Genomic DNA, 18,845 nt, shown 5'->3' on the forward strand with positions numbered 1-18,845 from the left:
CAGATCAATTTCTTGACGCTGACTCTGAGTGACAAGAGAAAGTTGAGCAACATGGAGGTTGATGCCTTGACTATGCGGCTAGAAGCCAGTTGCCAAGACATGGAAACACAAGGACACCATGTCACGACGTAAAAGACCTTGGTGAAGACCCTGGGAGCAGTGGCTATCCCGAAAGGGAACACCCTGTACTAGAAATGATGGGTGTCCACTGTGAATCGCAACAAACATCTGTGGACTGGATGGATATTGATGTGAAATAAGTGTCCTTCATATTGAGAAGCTGCAAACCATATGCTTTTCTCTAAGGACAGAATAACTGCTGCCAGTGTGACCATACAGAACTTGAATCTGTGGATGAAGCGATTGAGATGATGAAGATCAAGGATCAGTCTCCATCTGCTTTTCCTCTTGGGTATCAGGGAAGAAAGTGGAGAAGAACCCTATTCCCTGATATTCCATGGGAACACATTGTATTGCTCCCCACTGTAATAAGGAGTTCATCTCTTGGGCGAGAATGCTGTTGTGAGAGTGGTCCCTGAAGGGGGACAGGGAGGGTGTCTTGGAAGAGGTAGAGTGATAAACTTGATCATAGATATGGTGGATGATGTTCAATACCCATTTGTCCACTGTTATCACACTCCAAGCATGGGAAAAGAGTGCTAAACCACCCCCAAAGGGGGTTGGAGGGTCATGAAGTGGTAGGTATAGTGGTTGGTGGCTTTCAGTGTTGCATCAGAAATACTCTTGGCTGGAGATTGAAGCTGTGACATTAAAGCCTGTGAAGGGGACCTTGGGAGGTGAGGTCTCTGTCTCTTTTGGCTTTTTCTTTAGAGGCTCATAAGGTCTCAGAGTAGAATTGAAGAGACCTATAATGTTGGATGGATGATTGGTGGTGGAATTTGCACTTTGGGGCAGGAGTGTAAATGCCTAGTGAGCGAAGGGTGACCCTGGAGTCCTTGAGGGTATGCAGCCATTCATCTGTCTTTTGGTAAAAAAGATGGGATTCATCTAAAGGGAGGTCTTCAGTAGTGTTCTGTACCTCCATGGGAATACCAGAAGAAAGGAGCCAGGACTCTACGCATAACTATGGCCATTGCCATAACCCGGGAAGAGGTATCTGCTTCATCCACCGCTGATTGGAGGGCTGTTCTGGATACCAGCTTTCCCTCCTCAACAAATACCTGAAAACAGGTTTGATTGTGTTGTGGTAGGCTATCAGTAAATTCCTTGAATTTACTGTAATTCAGGGAGCCATACTTGGCTAGTAATACCTGATAGTTCATGATCCTGGATTGTAGGCTACATAAGGAAAATACTTTGTGTCCCAAAAGGTCCAAACACTTGCCCTCCTTATCAGCTGGTGTAGATTGAGAGTGCTGTTTGGCTCACTCCGTTGCAGCCTGGACAACTAGTAAGTTTGGTGGAGGGTGAGAAAAAAGGAACTCAGGCCTCTCCTTGTCAGTAACATAGTAACATTTTTTGGCCCCTTTGGGGGTAGCTGTGCATGTCGCAGGGATGTGCCACACCGTCCTAGCAAGCTCCAGAACAATGTTCCCTCTAATTTTTGACAGGCGGTGCGCGCAAAAAATTTCTTCTGTGCAAATTTTTGACAGGCCGTGTGCACAAAAAATTTCTTCTGTGCATATTCTTGTGCATGTGACGTTTTGCCGTGTGTGTGGGGTTTAGGATCTTTGTGCGCGCGCACACACGCACAGCTTAGAGGGAACAGTGTTCCAGAATAGCATCATTAATTGGTAGTGCAATCCTGACCGGTCCTGAGGTGGGGAGGATATCCAGAAACTTATGCTGGGGGTCTTGGATTTCTTCCAGGGGAATCTGGAATTTCCCCATGACTCTAGGCAATTTCAGGAACTGTTGCAGAAAGTCATTCAGAGGGGATGGGGATGCTGCAGTCACCACATCCGTCTGGAGATAATGATAAGGGAAATCTTGCTGTTCCGGTGGTACTGCTGGGACTGGACTAAGAGGTTCTTCCTGTACCACAGATCCAAGCACCTGCTGGAAGGACCCTTAAGGGGGAGGCAAGCTGAAGAAAATTTCCTTGCAGACCAGGCTGATTGAGAAGGGGGGCAATAGGACCAGGATCCTCACTATGGCCAACAGGCCAGATCTAAAGGGGGTTGTGGTGGTCCCCATGGCATGGGGTGCCCATGGCTCTGAGGTGGTTGAGATGGTAGATGTTGCCAGGGACATGGCTGTCTCCATAAAGGTGTGTAGGGGCTGATAAGACATAGTCGGCTCTTCTCCCGGTTCTGATTTGTTAGAGGAGGAGAAGGTGGATTCAGGTTCCAATGGTGGTACCAGTGAAAGGGTGTAGATCATTGGAGAGGATGGTGAGGGCTCCCATATCTGGGGTATATCCTGTGGTGGAGAAATGATCTCTCTGGAGGTGGAGGGGACTGACGGACAAGGTGACTCCACATCTGGTAAGGCAAATGCATCCTGGAGCGCAGCTATGGCTCCAGATCTCCCAAGTGTAAGAGGCATACTCTCCTTCATGGGTATCTGCGTCGGCACTGTGGACTTTCCCAGAATGGGGGGATCCCATGTCTTGTGGGGTGCCGGTGATGATGGTACTGATGGTCTGGTTCTCGGAACCGCCGGATCCCATTGTTTGTGGGATTCTTGTGCCTATGGGACTTAGTGCATGTTCCGTCACCAAGGCTCAAACTCATGGAAGGAGAATCCACTTCCTTTGATTTTGAGAAAGACAGTCCTAGGCTTATGGGTATGCTTCCTTGCCTCCTGACTAGGCCCCACCATGGAGACCATGGGGGTGGCTCCACCAGCACCGGATTTGGGCATGGCAGTGGAAGCTGTGTTCCTTGGTGATTTAGGCTGATGTATGGGAGGGTTCCCCAGCATGCATGGGCAGTGGGTCACATAGGCTGAGGAAGGCTGTGCCTAACCAAAGAACCCAACATGGCCCTGCCCACGCTCCTCTCTGAAGCCCTGCTTGCTGCCTTTCCCCCTTGGCTTCAGCTCAGGCAGGTTGCTCCTCTTCAGGGAAGCAGTGTGCTGGGTCTAAGGAGGCTGGGGCCATCCAACGCTGGGAGGGAAGGGGAAGGGCTGGGACTGTGCGCCGCCCGCTCACCCTGTGCTCGGGGAGGGGCCGTGCGCCACCCCCCCACCCTGTGCTCGAGGGCTGGGGAGGGGTTGCACGCCAGCCGCCCTGCATTCTGGGGCAGGAGGGCCAGGACTGGCAGCTGCGGGGCCGGGGGACGCTCTGGTAGGGGAAAGGTGGGTCCTTGGGCAGGGAGGTGGGTCTGGCCGGGGGGCTAGCTTCCTCCAGCCGGCGGTTCACCCACCGCCCATGCCAGCCTGGGTCTGAGTGAGATCTCATGGCGAGCTCCATGGGGGTGTTTCTGGAGGTGGAGAGCCTAGCTTTCTTGGCTGTGGCTGGAGAAAGAGAGGCAAACTATGTACCTGGATGCGGTCAGCTTCCCCCAAGCAGTACAGGCAGCATTGGTGTTAGTCACTGACCAAGAAGAAGCGTGGGCGGGAGGTGCAGCATTTGAAGCCGGACGTCCTGGGCAAAGTTCGGTACCCGCATGCGGGTACGGGGGGGGGCATTGTCAAAGAAAACAAAACCCCCCAACTATCTAAACTAAGCACTAAAATTATGATAAAACTACAATAAACTGGCAAAACTAGTCTAAAAACTGGCAAACTATGTACACTATCTTATTTAAAAATGCATCAGAGATGAGGACACTTAAAAGTTCTGACCCAGACCATGTGGTGATGAGAAGGAACTGGAGAGGCGGGTTGGTTCGCCCTGCTCTTTATCGCCTTGGACAGAAGCACAAGGTCAGCCAGGGTGCATGGACGGACCAACAGACACTACTTTCAAAATCTCCCACTCTGGGCGCATGGCGCGCATGCGTAGCCCTCGGAATACAATCCAATAAGGATCATCACTCGAAAAAGACAAAAGGCCAGCACCATGTGACAACCCACTTCTCCACAGATCACCAGCCAAATGCTTCACAAAGCACCAGTAATCTATGGTTTCAGAACAGCCATTTTAAATGCTCCCCCCAAGAGTTGCACTGGTGTTGGATGAACTGAGTCTTAAGTTTTAGTCACACGGGAAGAACGCCAAAGGACCAATAAATGAAGTGTTTTCTTCCTACTAACAGAATTTTGGTTTTACAGAGGAATTGCAACATGGAGCAGGGAGGTGAGAGCCTCTCTGTACGGTTCCAGTGAGACTACACTTGGAATATTAGGCTTAGGGGTCAGCTCCTGCATACAAGAAAGACCGAGAAGTTGGTGGGAGGCTTAGAGAAAAAAAAACAAACATGATTATGGAGCTGGGGTGATTAAATTAAACACACTAGGAAAGAAGCAGAGGTTGGTTAAGTGATGAAGAAAAAGGACAAATATTTGAAGGGTAAATACCAAGGAGTAAAAAGAAATTGTTTAAGGTGCCATATGTGCAAATAACAAGGGGTAATGGGGAAAAGGGAACACAGGTAAATATTAGGACAATTTCTTATAAATCTGGTCAAGGCTGCAGAGCAGAAGCCCCATTTTTGCATTTAAAACTGGACAAAAAAAAGCATTTGTTGAGCTTGAACACTGTCCAGAAAAGAGGAGACGTAGTAAACTCCTTGAGAGTAGGATCTATGTATGGGCCGGATATAAAGCCCACGGAAGTCAATGGAAGTGCGCCTACTGACTTTAACAGGCTTTGGATCACATCCTAAATACACTGAAGAAAAAAAAAAAAATCAGAGGCTAGACCACCTTTTGAGTTAACTAAATCCATCTCTCTGACACTGCAGTCTTATTCTTTACCATATTTCCTTACCTGTTCCATAGCCTCCCCTTCACTATGGTCACCTTTCAAGTTCTTCCCAGATGTCAGTTCTTCCCATGTAAACAGCAGAGAGTCTGTTACTTCACCAAAGGGGTTAAAATCGATTAACCATACCTTACTCTGCAGTACAACAATGAAGAAAATAAAATATCAACAAACAAGAGTGTATGTGAAATAAGAGGAAAAATTATCATCTACTTAAGTGTGGAAACAAAAACATACTGCATGGGCTGTTACAAGACAGTTTTCATAAGAGGTCAAACAGGTCATGTAAATTGATGCAAGTTCTATGCAGTTTCCTATGGAAGGATCTTTCAGATTAGGCTTTACAGGGATTCTCTCTGCTCTGTGTAGACCTTAGAGGTCCCCTGACACTTTGGGTGACAACAGGCATTTGCCCTAAATGTCTTTTACTAAAAGTTCCATTCCTCACACTAATCTTGTGACAGTGCTATATACAGTGGCAGTCTGCAAGATGGCTGCTTTCCACCCCAGAGATGGTTGCATTTCAGGAATACTGTATAGTTTTTAAAATGCTTTGGGATCCTTCATGTTGAAAGGCATTTAGAGTCAGATTCTGAGGCCAGGAGGGACCACTGTGGCCATCTAGTCTGACCTCCTGCATAACACAGGCCATACAACTTCCATAAAATAATTCCTGTTTGAACTAGAGCAGATTTTCTGGAAAAGCATCCGATCTGGATTTAAAAATTGCCACTGATGGAGAATCCACCACAACCCTTGGTAAATTGTCCCAATGATTAATTACCCTCACTTATTTCCAAAATTTGGTGCTGCATTGGGTGGGAATCAAACCCTGGTCAAGCACTTGGAAGGCATCTTTGGTACCACTATCCCACTTGGTAGATAATTTAACTAAAGACTAACTTGCATTTATGTATATGTAGCCATTAGCATAGTATCTGAGTGATTCAGTCTTAGTGTATTCATCCTCACAGCGCCTCTCTGACAGAGACATACTATTATCCCCATTGTATAGATAAGGAGTGAAAGAAAGCACAAAAAACTAAGATGACTTGCCCAAGATCACACAAAGTCTCTGGAGGGAACTGAACCTGGATCTCTCAGGTCTCAAGCTAGCACCATAAGCATTGGACCATCCTTCCTTTTCAGTAAAATCTTACCTATTCTGATATTTAAGACAAATTAGATTGTAACGAAGCATTATTCCTTACCAGTTGGTAGCAAGAATTCTCTCAATTTAGGCATCATATACAAGCCTAGATTTACCAAATAGAAGAAATGCTATTTGCACCATATTTGAGTGGCCGAGGAGTTTTCCTGGTTATTCATCAGAGCCATAAATCAGTGCAATTTGATAACAAAAGACTAGATAGCTACTTAGGTCATGGTATATTTAATTTTCTATTCCTTCCCTCCACTCCATCAGGGTCCTCTTTCTCTAGGACTAGCAGAAGGAGATCCTTTCTGACTCCGTCTACTGTACGGGTGCTAGAGCAACATAGGTATGGTGCTGTAGATATGCTGCTGTAATCCTATGGTGTAGGCACAGACTACCGCAATGGAAGGGGTTTCCATCATCACTATAGCAACTCCACCTCCCTGAGCAACAGTAGCTAGGTTGACAGAAACATTCTTCTATTCACCTAGCTGCTGGGGGGGGGGGGGGAGGGAGGGAGGGAAGAGAACTAAATTGAGAGCCAGATCAGCATAGCTAGGGCACTCAGAAGTGTGGATTTTTCACTCCCCTGAGCGCAGTAGCTATGTTGACCTAAGTATAGGCCAGGCCTCAATCTCCTTGATACACTTGACAACTTCCATCCATTTCCTCTAAAATCCCTTTGAAGCTGTGAACACCAGCCTGGTTGCTGAGCAACATGAAATCTCCTCCTCTCCCACTTCCTCCCAACTACAAGTTTAACATGCCCCCTATAGAGCCCTTGTAGGCCCTGCTGGCTTGGAAAATGGAAGACATATGGAACCCAGTTTCACACGGCTTTTCATGAGTCTCCTTTGTTGTAATATCATGACACTGATTATCATACTGCAAGTAACTGAAGCGTCAATAAGCTAGTGCACAAGCTCACTATAGCAAATGATAGTACTGAAACCATAACACATTCAGAGAACTAGAGTTTGTTAATATGGAAAATACAAGCTGTAGAGAGAGTGACACACTGTACCTTGGGGGAACATCCTGCACCCCAATGTTCATCCTTATAATATGATTGTGTGGTATCCAATGCAAAGTTTGTCATGTTGGGTGTCTTTGGAAGGCTCATGATGCAAGACGGAGGTTCCTAGGGTAATGTCTAGGACCAGAGATATTGGCTACTGTCATTCGGTTGCACAATCCAAGCAGCGGCTGGCCAAAAGTGCTCATTCACGTAGCTGGGAGCAGCTTGCATGTTAGAGGCTGTGTGTGAACAGCCCGGGAGTGGGGGTTCTCACAGTAGAGCAGGGTAAGGCTGGCTCCCAGAGTCGAGGATTGGAGTGCAGATCACCCGTCCAGATAACACCAGGGGAACCACAGTGAGATACTTCAGCTGTTATTTATTGCAGAAGGGTAAAGAAACAGAGGTGGCTTTGCACTGTTGAGCTGCAACCATGGTGCAGCAGCATTACCACCACCAGAGCAGCACTCCAGGAAGCAGACTATTTGCATCAGCCTGGCTTATTATTTTCAATCCCTCTGCTTCTCTTCGCAAATAGTCAGATATTCTAATTACAATGATGCTTTGCTTGTGCTATCATCAGGGCATCTTGTGAACCCAATGACATCAGGAAAAGGAATTTATCATTTGGATTCCTACCACATCGGAAAACAAGCTAATGAACCAATTTGTGTGTCAGAGACAGGCAATGGCTGGCAAAGTTCACTCTGCAGTTCAGAGAATCTTTCCTCCATCTCTGAAATTTTTCAGCTTGTTAAAAGAGTGGGGATTTTTTTTTGTTAAATGTATTCAACTTAACTGTTCATAGGGATTTTACATTCAGTTCATTAGGGAATTTTACACTGCAGAGGCTTTAATATCAAAAGATAAATTATGGGACCGGTGAAAAGCAAGAACTGGGGTCTGTGGGCACCACAGCAGCACTTTCCTCTTCCTGCAGAGACGGGAAAGAGCCAATGTGCCTTCCACAACCTCTAATTGTTCCCAAAGCTTCTCCTCTAGTTGCTCTTATATCCCCTCTGAATTTTGGTAATTGCAAATTGGTAGGAGGAGGCATAAAAAATGAACAGATCTAAAACACTCCCCTTCAGCCCCTCTGAAGATTTATTAAAAGTAAAGCATCTATCCTCTGGATCAGCCACTGAACAGTCTTCAGACTAAGTGGAAAAACAAGACTGAAGCATATCTAGGAAACCCAGAGTAAAAGCCAAAGGCCCTAAAACACAATCCAAGACCACTTTCACGTTGCAGCTATAGAGCAAGAATAAAGCTATTTAATTGCAGGCTTCCAGTATTAGCACTCTCTTTTCACTTAACAAGGCAGATTAACATCTGCTTATATGTCTGAGTTGTATGCAATTGTTTTTGATAAAACCATTTACAGGGATCTGCATACATACTAGGTGTGTCCCTCTGCCTCTTGGTAAATTGCTAATGCAGCCTTTGTTGTCCCAAAGTTTGGGTGCCTCAATACCGAGTGTTTACTAGGCAAGCATATACACATTTTCCTTCAAAGATAGTCTTTCCTTTTCTATGTTCTCAAACTATGTAGCCTCAAGACTATGCATGATGTTTTCTGAAGCTCCATTTGTGTAGCAAAAACACCACCACCACAATAGTGAAATTAACATAGGCTATATTTTGTATATGATGAGGGGAAACAAGAAACAACAGATGGTATGTATTTAGCACCCTAAAAATATACACTGGTAGGTCTATTATAATATGGTAACATTCATTTTATTTTCATAAAAAGATAAAAAGCATACTGCTTTAAGGAAGTAACTATAATATAAGAACATTTAAAGGAAGTTACTAGATAGATAAGAAATGCGATGTTAGTAAGGATAACCAGCAAAGTGAATTGTCACATTTCCCTAATTTCAGCTGTGTGTGTTCGTGCCCACAATGACAGTACACATGGGGCAATGAAGCCTGAGTATTAGTTTAAAATTTAGAAAAAAGAGTTGTGAACTAACAGTGGTCTGAAATATCTTCATTATAATACTTTATGATCTTTAGATAAAAGTTACTGTAGAACTGCAAAGTGTTTTTACAAACAATTAAGATTTGGGAGGTATGCAACACGAAGTACAGCTACTTCCAGGCAGCCCATCACTAGACAATAGCTGAGAGCAGAAGTAAAGAAAGGTATCCAGAATCGGCCAACCAACCCTGGAGGGTAGCCTCTCCAGTGCTAGCTGCCTGGCTTTGGAGAGCATCCTGCTTTAAAGATTGTGTTAGAATGCTTAAAGAACCCTTCAAGCTGGCTGGTCTGCAAAGCCAGTCAAGAACTGACAAGACTGAGTTCAAGGAAGCCAGAGCACAGCAGAGAGAATATCAGTAATATCAGCTCAGAGTAGAAGCAGAAGGACTGAACTGAGTTTACATGAGCCGTATTAGAAGGTATATGAAAAGTTGCATAGAACAGATACATTCAAGTTGCTTATGTCGTACTCCAATCTACTGACGTGCAAATTCCAGCCTCCTGGAACGACAGGGACTTGCGGCAGCCTCCCCAGTGTTCTTTCAGTCACTCTACAGGGTTCTTGCTCTTCCAAATGTTGCAGCCCTTGCAACAGAACAAACACGCACCCAAGAGACATTTTGCTGGCGAAAGAGCTGTAAATAGGTAGAAGCTGGGCACTTCTCTCGTTCTCCAGGTGAGGTTGCCATGCAACCACATTGATCTGGAGCACAAACTCTGGAAACTGATTGAGCTACACAACACTCAACACCATTTCAGCGCCTATAATTCACACACTAAAGAGACACTGAATAATACATTGGCAAGTCATGAAAGTGTGTGTACAGGCAGGGGTGAAGGAGGTGGGTCTGACACACCAAGGGACTAACTGGCAGTTTTCCAGGAGCCTGAGGGCTGCATGGAATTTGCACAAATAATTCAGAGATACACAGATAGACACAGCTATATTAACTGGATAGATGAAGAAAAAATGCTTTTTGTCCAAGATCACCAAGATTAAAATCTTTCACTTAAATAATCTTTGTCTTCACCCTTCAAATTACAAGACAAGGCAGCTACAGGCTGAATTTGGCCAGACTTGAAAAATTCTGCTCATTAACTTGGCTGTGGTAAGTAAAGTTTTCCCTCTCTCTCTATCCTCCCTGCCTTCCTTCCCCTCATCATAGGCATAGAATATCAGGGTTGGAAGGGACCTCAGGAGATCATCTAGTCCAACCCCCTGCTCAAAGCAGGACCAATCACCAACTAAATCATCCCAGCCAGGGCTTTCTCAAGCCTGACCTTAAAAACATCTAAGGAAGGAGATTCCACCACTGCCCTAGGTAACGCATTCCAGTGCTTCACCACCCTCCCAGTGAAAAAGTTTTTCCTAATATCCAACCTAGACCTCCCACACTGCAACTTGAAGTCCTTGTTCTGTCATCTGTTACCACTGAGAACAGTCTAGATCCATTCTCTTTGGAACCCCCTTTCAGGTAGTTGAAGTCTGCTATCAAATACCCCCTCACTCTTCTTTTCTGCATGCTAAATAATCCCAGTTCTCTCAGCCTCTCCTCCTAAGTCATGTGCTCCAGCCCACTAATAATTTTTGTTGCCCTCCGCTGGACGTTTTCCAATTTTTCCACATCCTTCTTGTACTGTGGGGCCCAAAACTGGACAGTACTCCAGATGATGCCTCAGCAATGCCGAATAGAGGGGAATTATCACGTCCCTTGATCTGCTGGCAATGCTCCTACTTATACAGCCCAAAATCCGTTAGCCTTCTTGGCAACAAGGGCACATTGTTGACTCATATACAGCTTCTCGTCCACTGTAACCTCTAGGTCCTTTTCTGCAGAACTGCTGCCTAGTCACTCAGTCCCTAGTTTGTAGCAGTGCATGGAATTCTTCCGTCCTAAGTGCAGGACTCTGCACTTATCCTTGTTGAACCTCAGATTTCTTTCAGAAGTCAGGTTGGGTCAGCGGTTCTCAAACTGTGGGTCAGGACCCCAAATTTTAATGGGGTCACCAGGATTGGCTCAGACTTGCTGGGGCCCAGGGCCAAAGCCAAAGCTCAAGGACTTCAGCCCTGAGCAGCAGGGCTCAGGTTACAGGGCTCCTCCTTGGGGCTGAAGACCTTGGCTTCTGCTTTGATCCCCCTGCCTGGGGTGGTGGGGCTTGGGGTTTGGCCCACCACCCAGGGTGGCAGAACTCGGGCAGGCTCAGGCTTCGGTCCCCCGTCCTGGGGACATGTAGTAATTTTTCTTGTCAGAAGGGAGTCGCGGTGCAATGAAATTTGAGAATCCCTGGGTTGGGTGAATAGATTTTGTACCTGAGCTGTGTTTAGATTTTAGCCTGACTTGAAACCAATGTCATAAAATGACCTGGCGTTGACTGGATGCATTGGTACAAGAAGTACTTCCAATCCAGACACACATCTGTTTATACAATGACAGTGCCAAAAATAGTACCTAACTACAAAACCCAGAAACTTTCTCTACATATCAGCCACCAAGAGACCTGAGAGTCAGAATCAGTACTTAAAATCATAAGTATTGCCAACTCCATCTGCTGGAACATTGTGAGTCAGGCCCCTCCCCACAAATCACAACTGGTTCAAATAATGAGTAGGACTGTCAAGCGATTAAAAAAAAATGAATCTCGATTAATTGCACTGTTAAACAATAACAAAATAATTTAAACATTTTTGGATATTTTCTACATTTTCAAATATATTGATTTCAATTACAATACAGAATACAACATGTACTTTGCTCACTTTATATTATTATTTTTGACTATAAATATTTGCATTGTAAAAAACAAAAGAAATAGCATTTTTCAATTCACCTAATACGAGTACTGTAGTGCAATATACTTACCATGAAAGTTGAACTTACAAATGTAGAATTATTTACAAAAAAATAACTACACTCAAAAATAAAACAACTATTTGTTTTAAAAATTTTAGAGCCTACAAATCCAATCAGTCCTACTTCTTGTTCAGCCAATCGCTCAAACAAGTTTGTTTACATTTGCAGGAGATAATGCTGCTCACTTCTTGTTACAATGTCACCTGAAAGTAAGAACAGGCATTCTCATGGCATTGTTGTAGCCAGCCTCGCAAGATATTTACGAGCCAGATGCACATGTCCCTTCATTCTATAACCACCATTCCAGAGGACATGCGTCCATGCCATTGACGGGTTCTGCTTGATAATGATCCAAAGCAGTGCTGACCAACGTAGGTTCACTTTCATTATCTGAGTCAGATGCCACCAGCAGAAGGTTATTTTTCTTTTTTGGTGGTTTGGGTTCTGAAGTTTCCGCATTGGAGTGTTGCTCTTTTAACTATTCTGAAAGCATGTTCCACACCTCGTCCTTCTCAGATTTTGGAAGGCACCTTCAGATTCTTAAAGCTTGGGTCGAGTGCTGTAGCTAACTTTAGAAATCTCACATTGGTACCTTCTTTGTGTTTTGTCAAATCTGCAGTGAAAGTGTTCATAAAATAAACACGTGCTGGGTCACATTATTTCTAGAGTAAAGCAAAAGGCAGAGTCCTTCAAATAACATCAATCTCAAGCAGAGAGAAGATCTGTTCGGTAGTTAAGTCTACCCAATTCCCTTTTCTTTATTAGAAACTTGTCATCACCAGTAGTTTCTATCACACAGTCAAACACAATTAAGCCTGCAAAGTTAAGCACTAAAAATTAGAAAATGCCAGATTAAGGTTGCCTATGCAACCGGATCTCGGACTCCTTGTTTGCAAGCAACATGATACAGTCTTTGGGCTTGTCCACAAAACAGGGTAATGCACTCTACGGGGACGTGATTTTTAAGATGCACTAATGTGCTGTGCATTAACTGTTCTGTGTAGTTCCTGCTGGTGCACACTAAAGGCTCCCGAGTGCACTTACATGTAGTGCTGTTTCATTGAAACATTATGTAGACAAGCCCGTTAATTACATGATCACACATTTTTCCACAGTACCACAACTTCATTCAGTGCACAGGATGGATGGCCCTCACTTAGTGAGCAGCTATTCAATATTTTGTTTTATCTTTATTCCATGTGTGGCCCAATGCCTTATTTACTGCGTTCCACTCAAACCCTGTTATGAAGACAGAATTATTAATTTCTCCCTGATTCATCCCCAGATAGTGCTATTCACTAGTATCTGAGTGCTTCACAAATATTAATTTATCTTCACTATACCCCTGTGAGCTGAAGGGTAGTACTATCTCCATTTTACAGATTGGGAGCTAAGGAACAGAAAGACTAATGTCAAAAGCATTCACTGATTTTGGGTGCCCAAATCTAAGATGCCTAAGACCCGATTGGTTTCGAGTAGCAGCCATGTTAGTCTGTATCCACAAAAAGAACAGGAGTATTTGTGGCACCTTAGAGACTAACAAATTTATTAGAGCATAAGCTTTCGTGGGCGACAGCCCACTTCATCGGACGCATAGAATGGAACATATAGCAAGAAGATATATGTGTGTGTGTGTGTGTGTGTGTGTGTGTGTGTGTGTGTGTGTATATGTATATATACACACACACACACAGAGAGAGAGAGAGAGAGGGTGGAATTTGCCATACAAACTGTAAGAGGCTAATTAATTAAGATGAGCTATTATCAGCAGGAGAAAAAAAGCTTTTGTAGTGATAATCAAGATGGCCCATTTAGACAGTTGACAAGGAGGTGTGAGGATACTTAACATGTGGAAATAGATTCAATATGTGTAATGACCCAGCCACTCCCAGTCTCAAATCCAAGTTAATGGTATCTAGTTTGCATATTAATTCAAGCTCAGCAGTTTCTCGTTGGAGTCTGTTTTTGAAGCTTTTCTGTTGCAGAATTGCCACCCTTAAGTGTTTTACTGAGTGGCCAAAGAGGTTGAAGTGTTCTCCTACCGGTTTTTGAATGTTATGATTCCTGATGTCAGATTTGTGTCCGTTTATTCTTTTGCGTAGAGATTGTCCGGTTTGGCCAATGTACGTGGCAGAGGGGCATTGCTGGCACATGATGGCATATATCTCATTGGTAGATGTGCAGGTGAACAAGCTCCTGATGGTGTGGCTAATGTGATTAGGTCCTATGATTGTGTCACTTGAATAAATATGCGGACAGAGTTGGCATCAGGCTTTGTTGCAAGGATAGGTTCCTCGGTTAGTGGTTTTGTTGTGTGGTGTGTGGTTGCTGGAGAGTATATGCTTCAGGTTGGGGGGCTGTCTGTAAGCGAGGACTGGTCTGGCTCCCAAGATCTGTGAGAGCGAGGGATCATTTTTCAGGATAGGTTGTAGATCTTTGACGATGCGCTGGAGAGGTTTTAGTTGGGGGCTGAAGGTGACAGCTAGTGGCGTTCTGTTATTTTCTTTGTTGGGCCTGTACTGTAGTAGGTGACTTCTGGGTACTCTTCTGGTAGGAGAACACTTCAACCTCTCTGACCAGTCTGATGTTAGGATATAGATATTTAGGCCTGTTTGCAAAGGCCTATACTTTAAGAATTTAGGTGTATTTTTATTACTTAGCTAGTTGTAGAGGTATAAAAGAAAGAATCAAAATCACTGTTTGCCAGCGTAAGGGCCTTTTGTTTACTGTGACAGTCTGAAGCCCTGTTTTTAGGCTTATGCCTTTGGCTAAGCAACAGAGGCAGCCATAAGCTGGGAAGTGTAGGGTTACATTTTTACATTTTAAACCAGTTACACTGAAACAACAAAATTGTATTCCTAACAGCCCAATAGCACCTTATTTCAATGTAACTGGTTTAAAATGTAAAAATGTAACCATACACTTCCCAGCATTAGCCTAAGAACAGGGCCTCAGACTGTCACAGTAAACAAAAGGCCCTTACGCTGGCAAACAATGATTTTGATTCTCTCTTGTATACCTCTATAACTAGCTAAGTAATAAAAATACACCTAAATTCTTAAAGTATAGGCCTTTGCAAACAGGCCTAAATATCTATATCCTAACATCTGCTGTGAAAAGTGGTATTGACGAATATCACTTTTCACATTGCCACCCTTACTTCTGTGCTGCTGCAGCCCAGCTAGCAGCTGCTGCTCTCCACTCTCTGCCTTCAGAGCTGGATTGTGGTGTAAGTACTTGGGGGGGTGGGGTGTAAACTATTACAGACATAAAGAAAGGGGGCCCGACCAAATAATCCTGATCAAATAACCACTGCACTAGATTCCTTGTTGCAATCTCCTCCTTTGCCTCTCCCCAGTATGGCTTTCGTCCCCTCTGCATTCAAATCAGACATCTTCCTCCCCCATGCTGCCTGGATGTTCCTGAAAGGCTGTCAGTGAGAACACAGGAGAGAGAGGCTCCCTGCTTTCAGTTCCAGTGCCTAGCCTCACCGTGGTCTGAAGCAGCTAGGAACAGTCATTCTCGGGAAAGTCCAGCTTCTCCCTATTGCCCTTGGGTGGAGCATATTACGTTGGTATGTGGGGATAGCACACACTCAGTTTGGTCAGCATGAGCAGCTATGAGGCTTGAGCATGCTCAGTGAGGATAAAAGCAGATTTTAGCTATTAAAATTGAAGTCTGAGCACGTGCAAACTGTGATTTTTCACAGGCTTATATATTGGCCAACTTTGGGTGGATTTTCTCTGGAATGGCAAAAGGCCCATCCCTGACATAAAGGCCACCCTCTGCCATATTTCAAGTCCTTCTTCCAAAGCAGCAGGGCAGCTAGAGCTGGTCAAAGAAAAGAACAGAATTTTGTTTTGCATCGGCAAAACAACGTACTTTTCTCTAGCCTTGTTCTCAGAAAAGGCTAAACCATTTTGGCTGAAAGTTTTGGAAAAATAATTCAGCTGAAGGCAGACACCCAGTTTGGAAAATTTCAGCCCAAACAGTCCAGTTATAAGTTATAAGCAACTAAAACCAGGCTCTTATAGACGGGACATGACAGGCTACCTTAATAATAGGCGGAGGTATCAGTCGCCCCTGTAATATTTAATCAGTTTCTTGCGATATTTTGACACAGACGCCCATCGATGGTTCACTATTCTACATCAGCAACTCTTGTCTGGTCTGACATAGTCATTGCACCTCACACACTCGGGTCATGATATTTATTTAAAACGTGAGATGTAATATATCATTTGAAATCCAACACTACACTGGTCATTAATGTCACTGTGAAATGTTTGTAACAACTCTGTAGGTGAAATTATGGACATGCTCTGATATTATATCCCAGAGACTGTAAACAGACAAAGGAGACAAAACAGGTTTTTGCTATATAAAGGAGAAAGAAAATATGGTGGCAGACACCCTGGCCAAGAAAGAGGGTCCTGACCTGCTGCCTCTGGGTCAGCCAATGACTAACCCTCCTGCAGCTTCGTAAGGGGGGAGGTGTGACCCTAAGAGCATCCCAGTGCCTTAGGGCAAGTGGCTTCCCGGTATCTAACACTGAGTTTCAGCAGGCTTGATCAGTGTACCCCAACTCATTAGTGGCGTGATCTGTATGTAAAAGGTGTCGTGTCACTGGAAAACTATTGACACACTGGTGATTAATATCATTGTGAAATGTTTGCATTAATACTACATGTGGAGTTATGGATGTTGTCGGATACTATGTTTTAAAGTCTGTATTTGAATGAAGTATAAAACAGGTCTGCTCAGTCCTTGAATACAAATGGAGCAGGGTTGACCAGTAACAATGGGACAGTAATTTACATATGCAGTAAACAGAACTATTAAAACTCACAAGATGGCTGGGGAGTCAGCGTTTTCAGATCACAAAGGACTGTGTATTTGCTTGTCTGACCAGCCTGGTTGTCAGGCAGAGACAAAGGCGGCATATTTATATGCAAGGTAAACAAAGTCATCAGGAGAGCAAGTAGGGAAAGATGACCACTTACTCTTGGCAGAAGAAGGAGACAGCACCCCCCAGGGAACTTCCCTGCCTCTTGAAGCAAGATCAATTAACTTAGAGATATGGTTTTCTAAGGTTTACTGGACTATTAAGGCAGGGGCAGAGAACCCCTAAGTTATTCATCACTGCACAGATACAAGAGACCAGATCCTTGCAAGCCGAGAAAGATAGGTCCTTCAACCAAAGGGGTTGAAGTCTCTTGGAATGGAAGATTGGTAAGGAAGCTACCTTGAACAAAGACTTTAGCTTGTTAAGTTAGGTCTTAGCCATTACAAAGTATTTTCACTTTTGTTTGTTTGTAACCCTTTCTAACTTTATTCCTTCTACTTGGTATCACTTAACCTGTGTCCTTTCGGTAATAAATTCGGTTAATTTTTACAATAAACCAACTCAGTGCTGTGTTTGAAGGGAAGGGTGTATTTACCCCAGTTCAGTTAAGCTGTGATGTGCTTCTGTGACGACCCATCAATCTCACAGATCTTGGGAGACAGGCCAGTCTTTGCCTACAGACAGCCCCCCAACCTGAAGCAAATACTCACCAGCAACCACATACCACACAACAAAACCACTAACCCAGGAACTATCCTTGCAACAAAGCCCGTTGCCAACTGTGTCCACATATCTATTCAGGGGACACCATCATAGGGCCTAATCACATCAGCCACACTATCAGAGGCTCGTTCACCTGCACATCTACCAATGTGATATATGCCATCATATGCCAGCAATGCCCCTCTGCCATGTACATTGGCCAAACCGGACAGTCTCGATGTAAAAGAATAAATGGACACAGATCAGACGTCAAGAATTATAACATTCAAAAACCAGTTGGAGAACACTTCAATCTCTCTGGTCACTCGATTACAGACCTAAAAGTGGCAATTCTTCAATAAAAAATTTCAAAAACAGACTCCAACGAGAGACTGCTGAATTGGAATTAATTTGCAAACTGGATACAACTAACTTAGGCTTGAATAGAGACTGGGAGTGGATGGGTCATTACACAAAGTAAAACTATTTCCCCATGTTTATTCCCCCCCCACCACCACCACCACCACTGTTCCTCAGACATTCCTGTCAACTGCTGGAAATGGCCCACCTTGATCATCACTACAAAAAGTTTCCCCCCCTGCTCTCCTGCTGGTAATAGCTCACCTTAAGTGATCACTCTGGTTACAGTGTGTATGGTAACACCCATTGTTTCATGTTCTCCGTGTATAAAATCTCCCCACTGTATTTTCCACTGAATGCATCCGATGAAGTGAGCTGTAGCTCACGAAAGCTTATGCTCAAATAAATTTGTTAGTCTCTAAGGTGCCACAAGTACTCCTTTTCTTTTTACTCAGGATACTGTGTGCTTTTCTGTTGGTGTCCAGGCTGTGAGCCACAGCAGCAGAACATTCACGCACCTAAGGTTACAGGGCAAGCGATGACAACCCCACACTGGTCTGGATTGCACCCCAAAATGTGAGACACACCATTAAACATTTTTTTTGAAGTCTTATCAAAGATTCTGTTACATATTTTTAAAGATAACCTGCTTATTCTCTGGAGAAAATTATTTGCAAAAGAACTACAAACATTATTGTAATATAACACATGCACATCCCAATCATCTTACTTTCCTACCTGAATGGTATCTAATCTAAGAAAATCTGAGAGAAAAAGGTGTTCTGGAGAGCTGGCAGTTTTTCAAAGAGACAATATTAAAGGCACAACAGCAAACTATCCTAATGTGAAGGAAATGGAGGAAGAATAGTACAGGCAAATATGATTCCATCAGGAGCTCTTTTAATGACCTAAACATCAAAAAGGAATCCTACAAAAGATGGAAACATGGACAAATTGCTAAGGAGCAGTACAAAAGTAAACATAAGCATGTATAGACAAAATCAGAAAAGCTAAGGCACAAAATGGTTCTATAAATACATTAGGAACAAGAAAAAGAAATAGGAAAGTGTAGGTACACTACTTAACAGGGAAAGAA

At 43.9% G+C, this 18,845-nt stretch overlaps 1 protein-coding gene across 2 annotated transcripts in view; it reads right to left on the reverse strand.

Annotated features, from left to right (window-relative positions):
- The window catches only part of CDC123 (cell division cycle 123), a 79,947-nt gene that overhangs the window by 8,515 nt on the left and 52,587 nt on the right, over positions 1-18,845 (reverse strand). For both annotated transcript variants that reach the window (XM_074942624.1, XM_074942623.1), the window contains one exon: positions 4,838-4,966. In XM_074942624.1, the coding sequence (XP_074798725.1) occupies positions 4,838-4,966 (129 nt within the window). The remainder of the gene's footprint in view (positions 1-4,837; positions 4,967-18,845) is intronic.

The sequence above is a fragment of the Natator depressus genome, chromosome 1 (assembly GCF_965152275.1).
Source record: "Natator depressus isolate rNatDep1 chromosome 1, rNatDep2.hap1, whole genome shotgun sequence".
Classification (NCBI taxonomy): Eukaryota; Metazoa; Chordata; order Testudines; family Cheloniidae; genus Natator; species Natator depressus.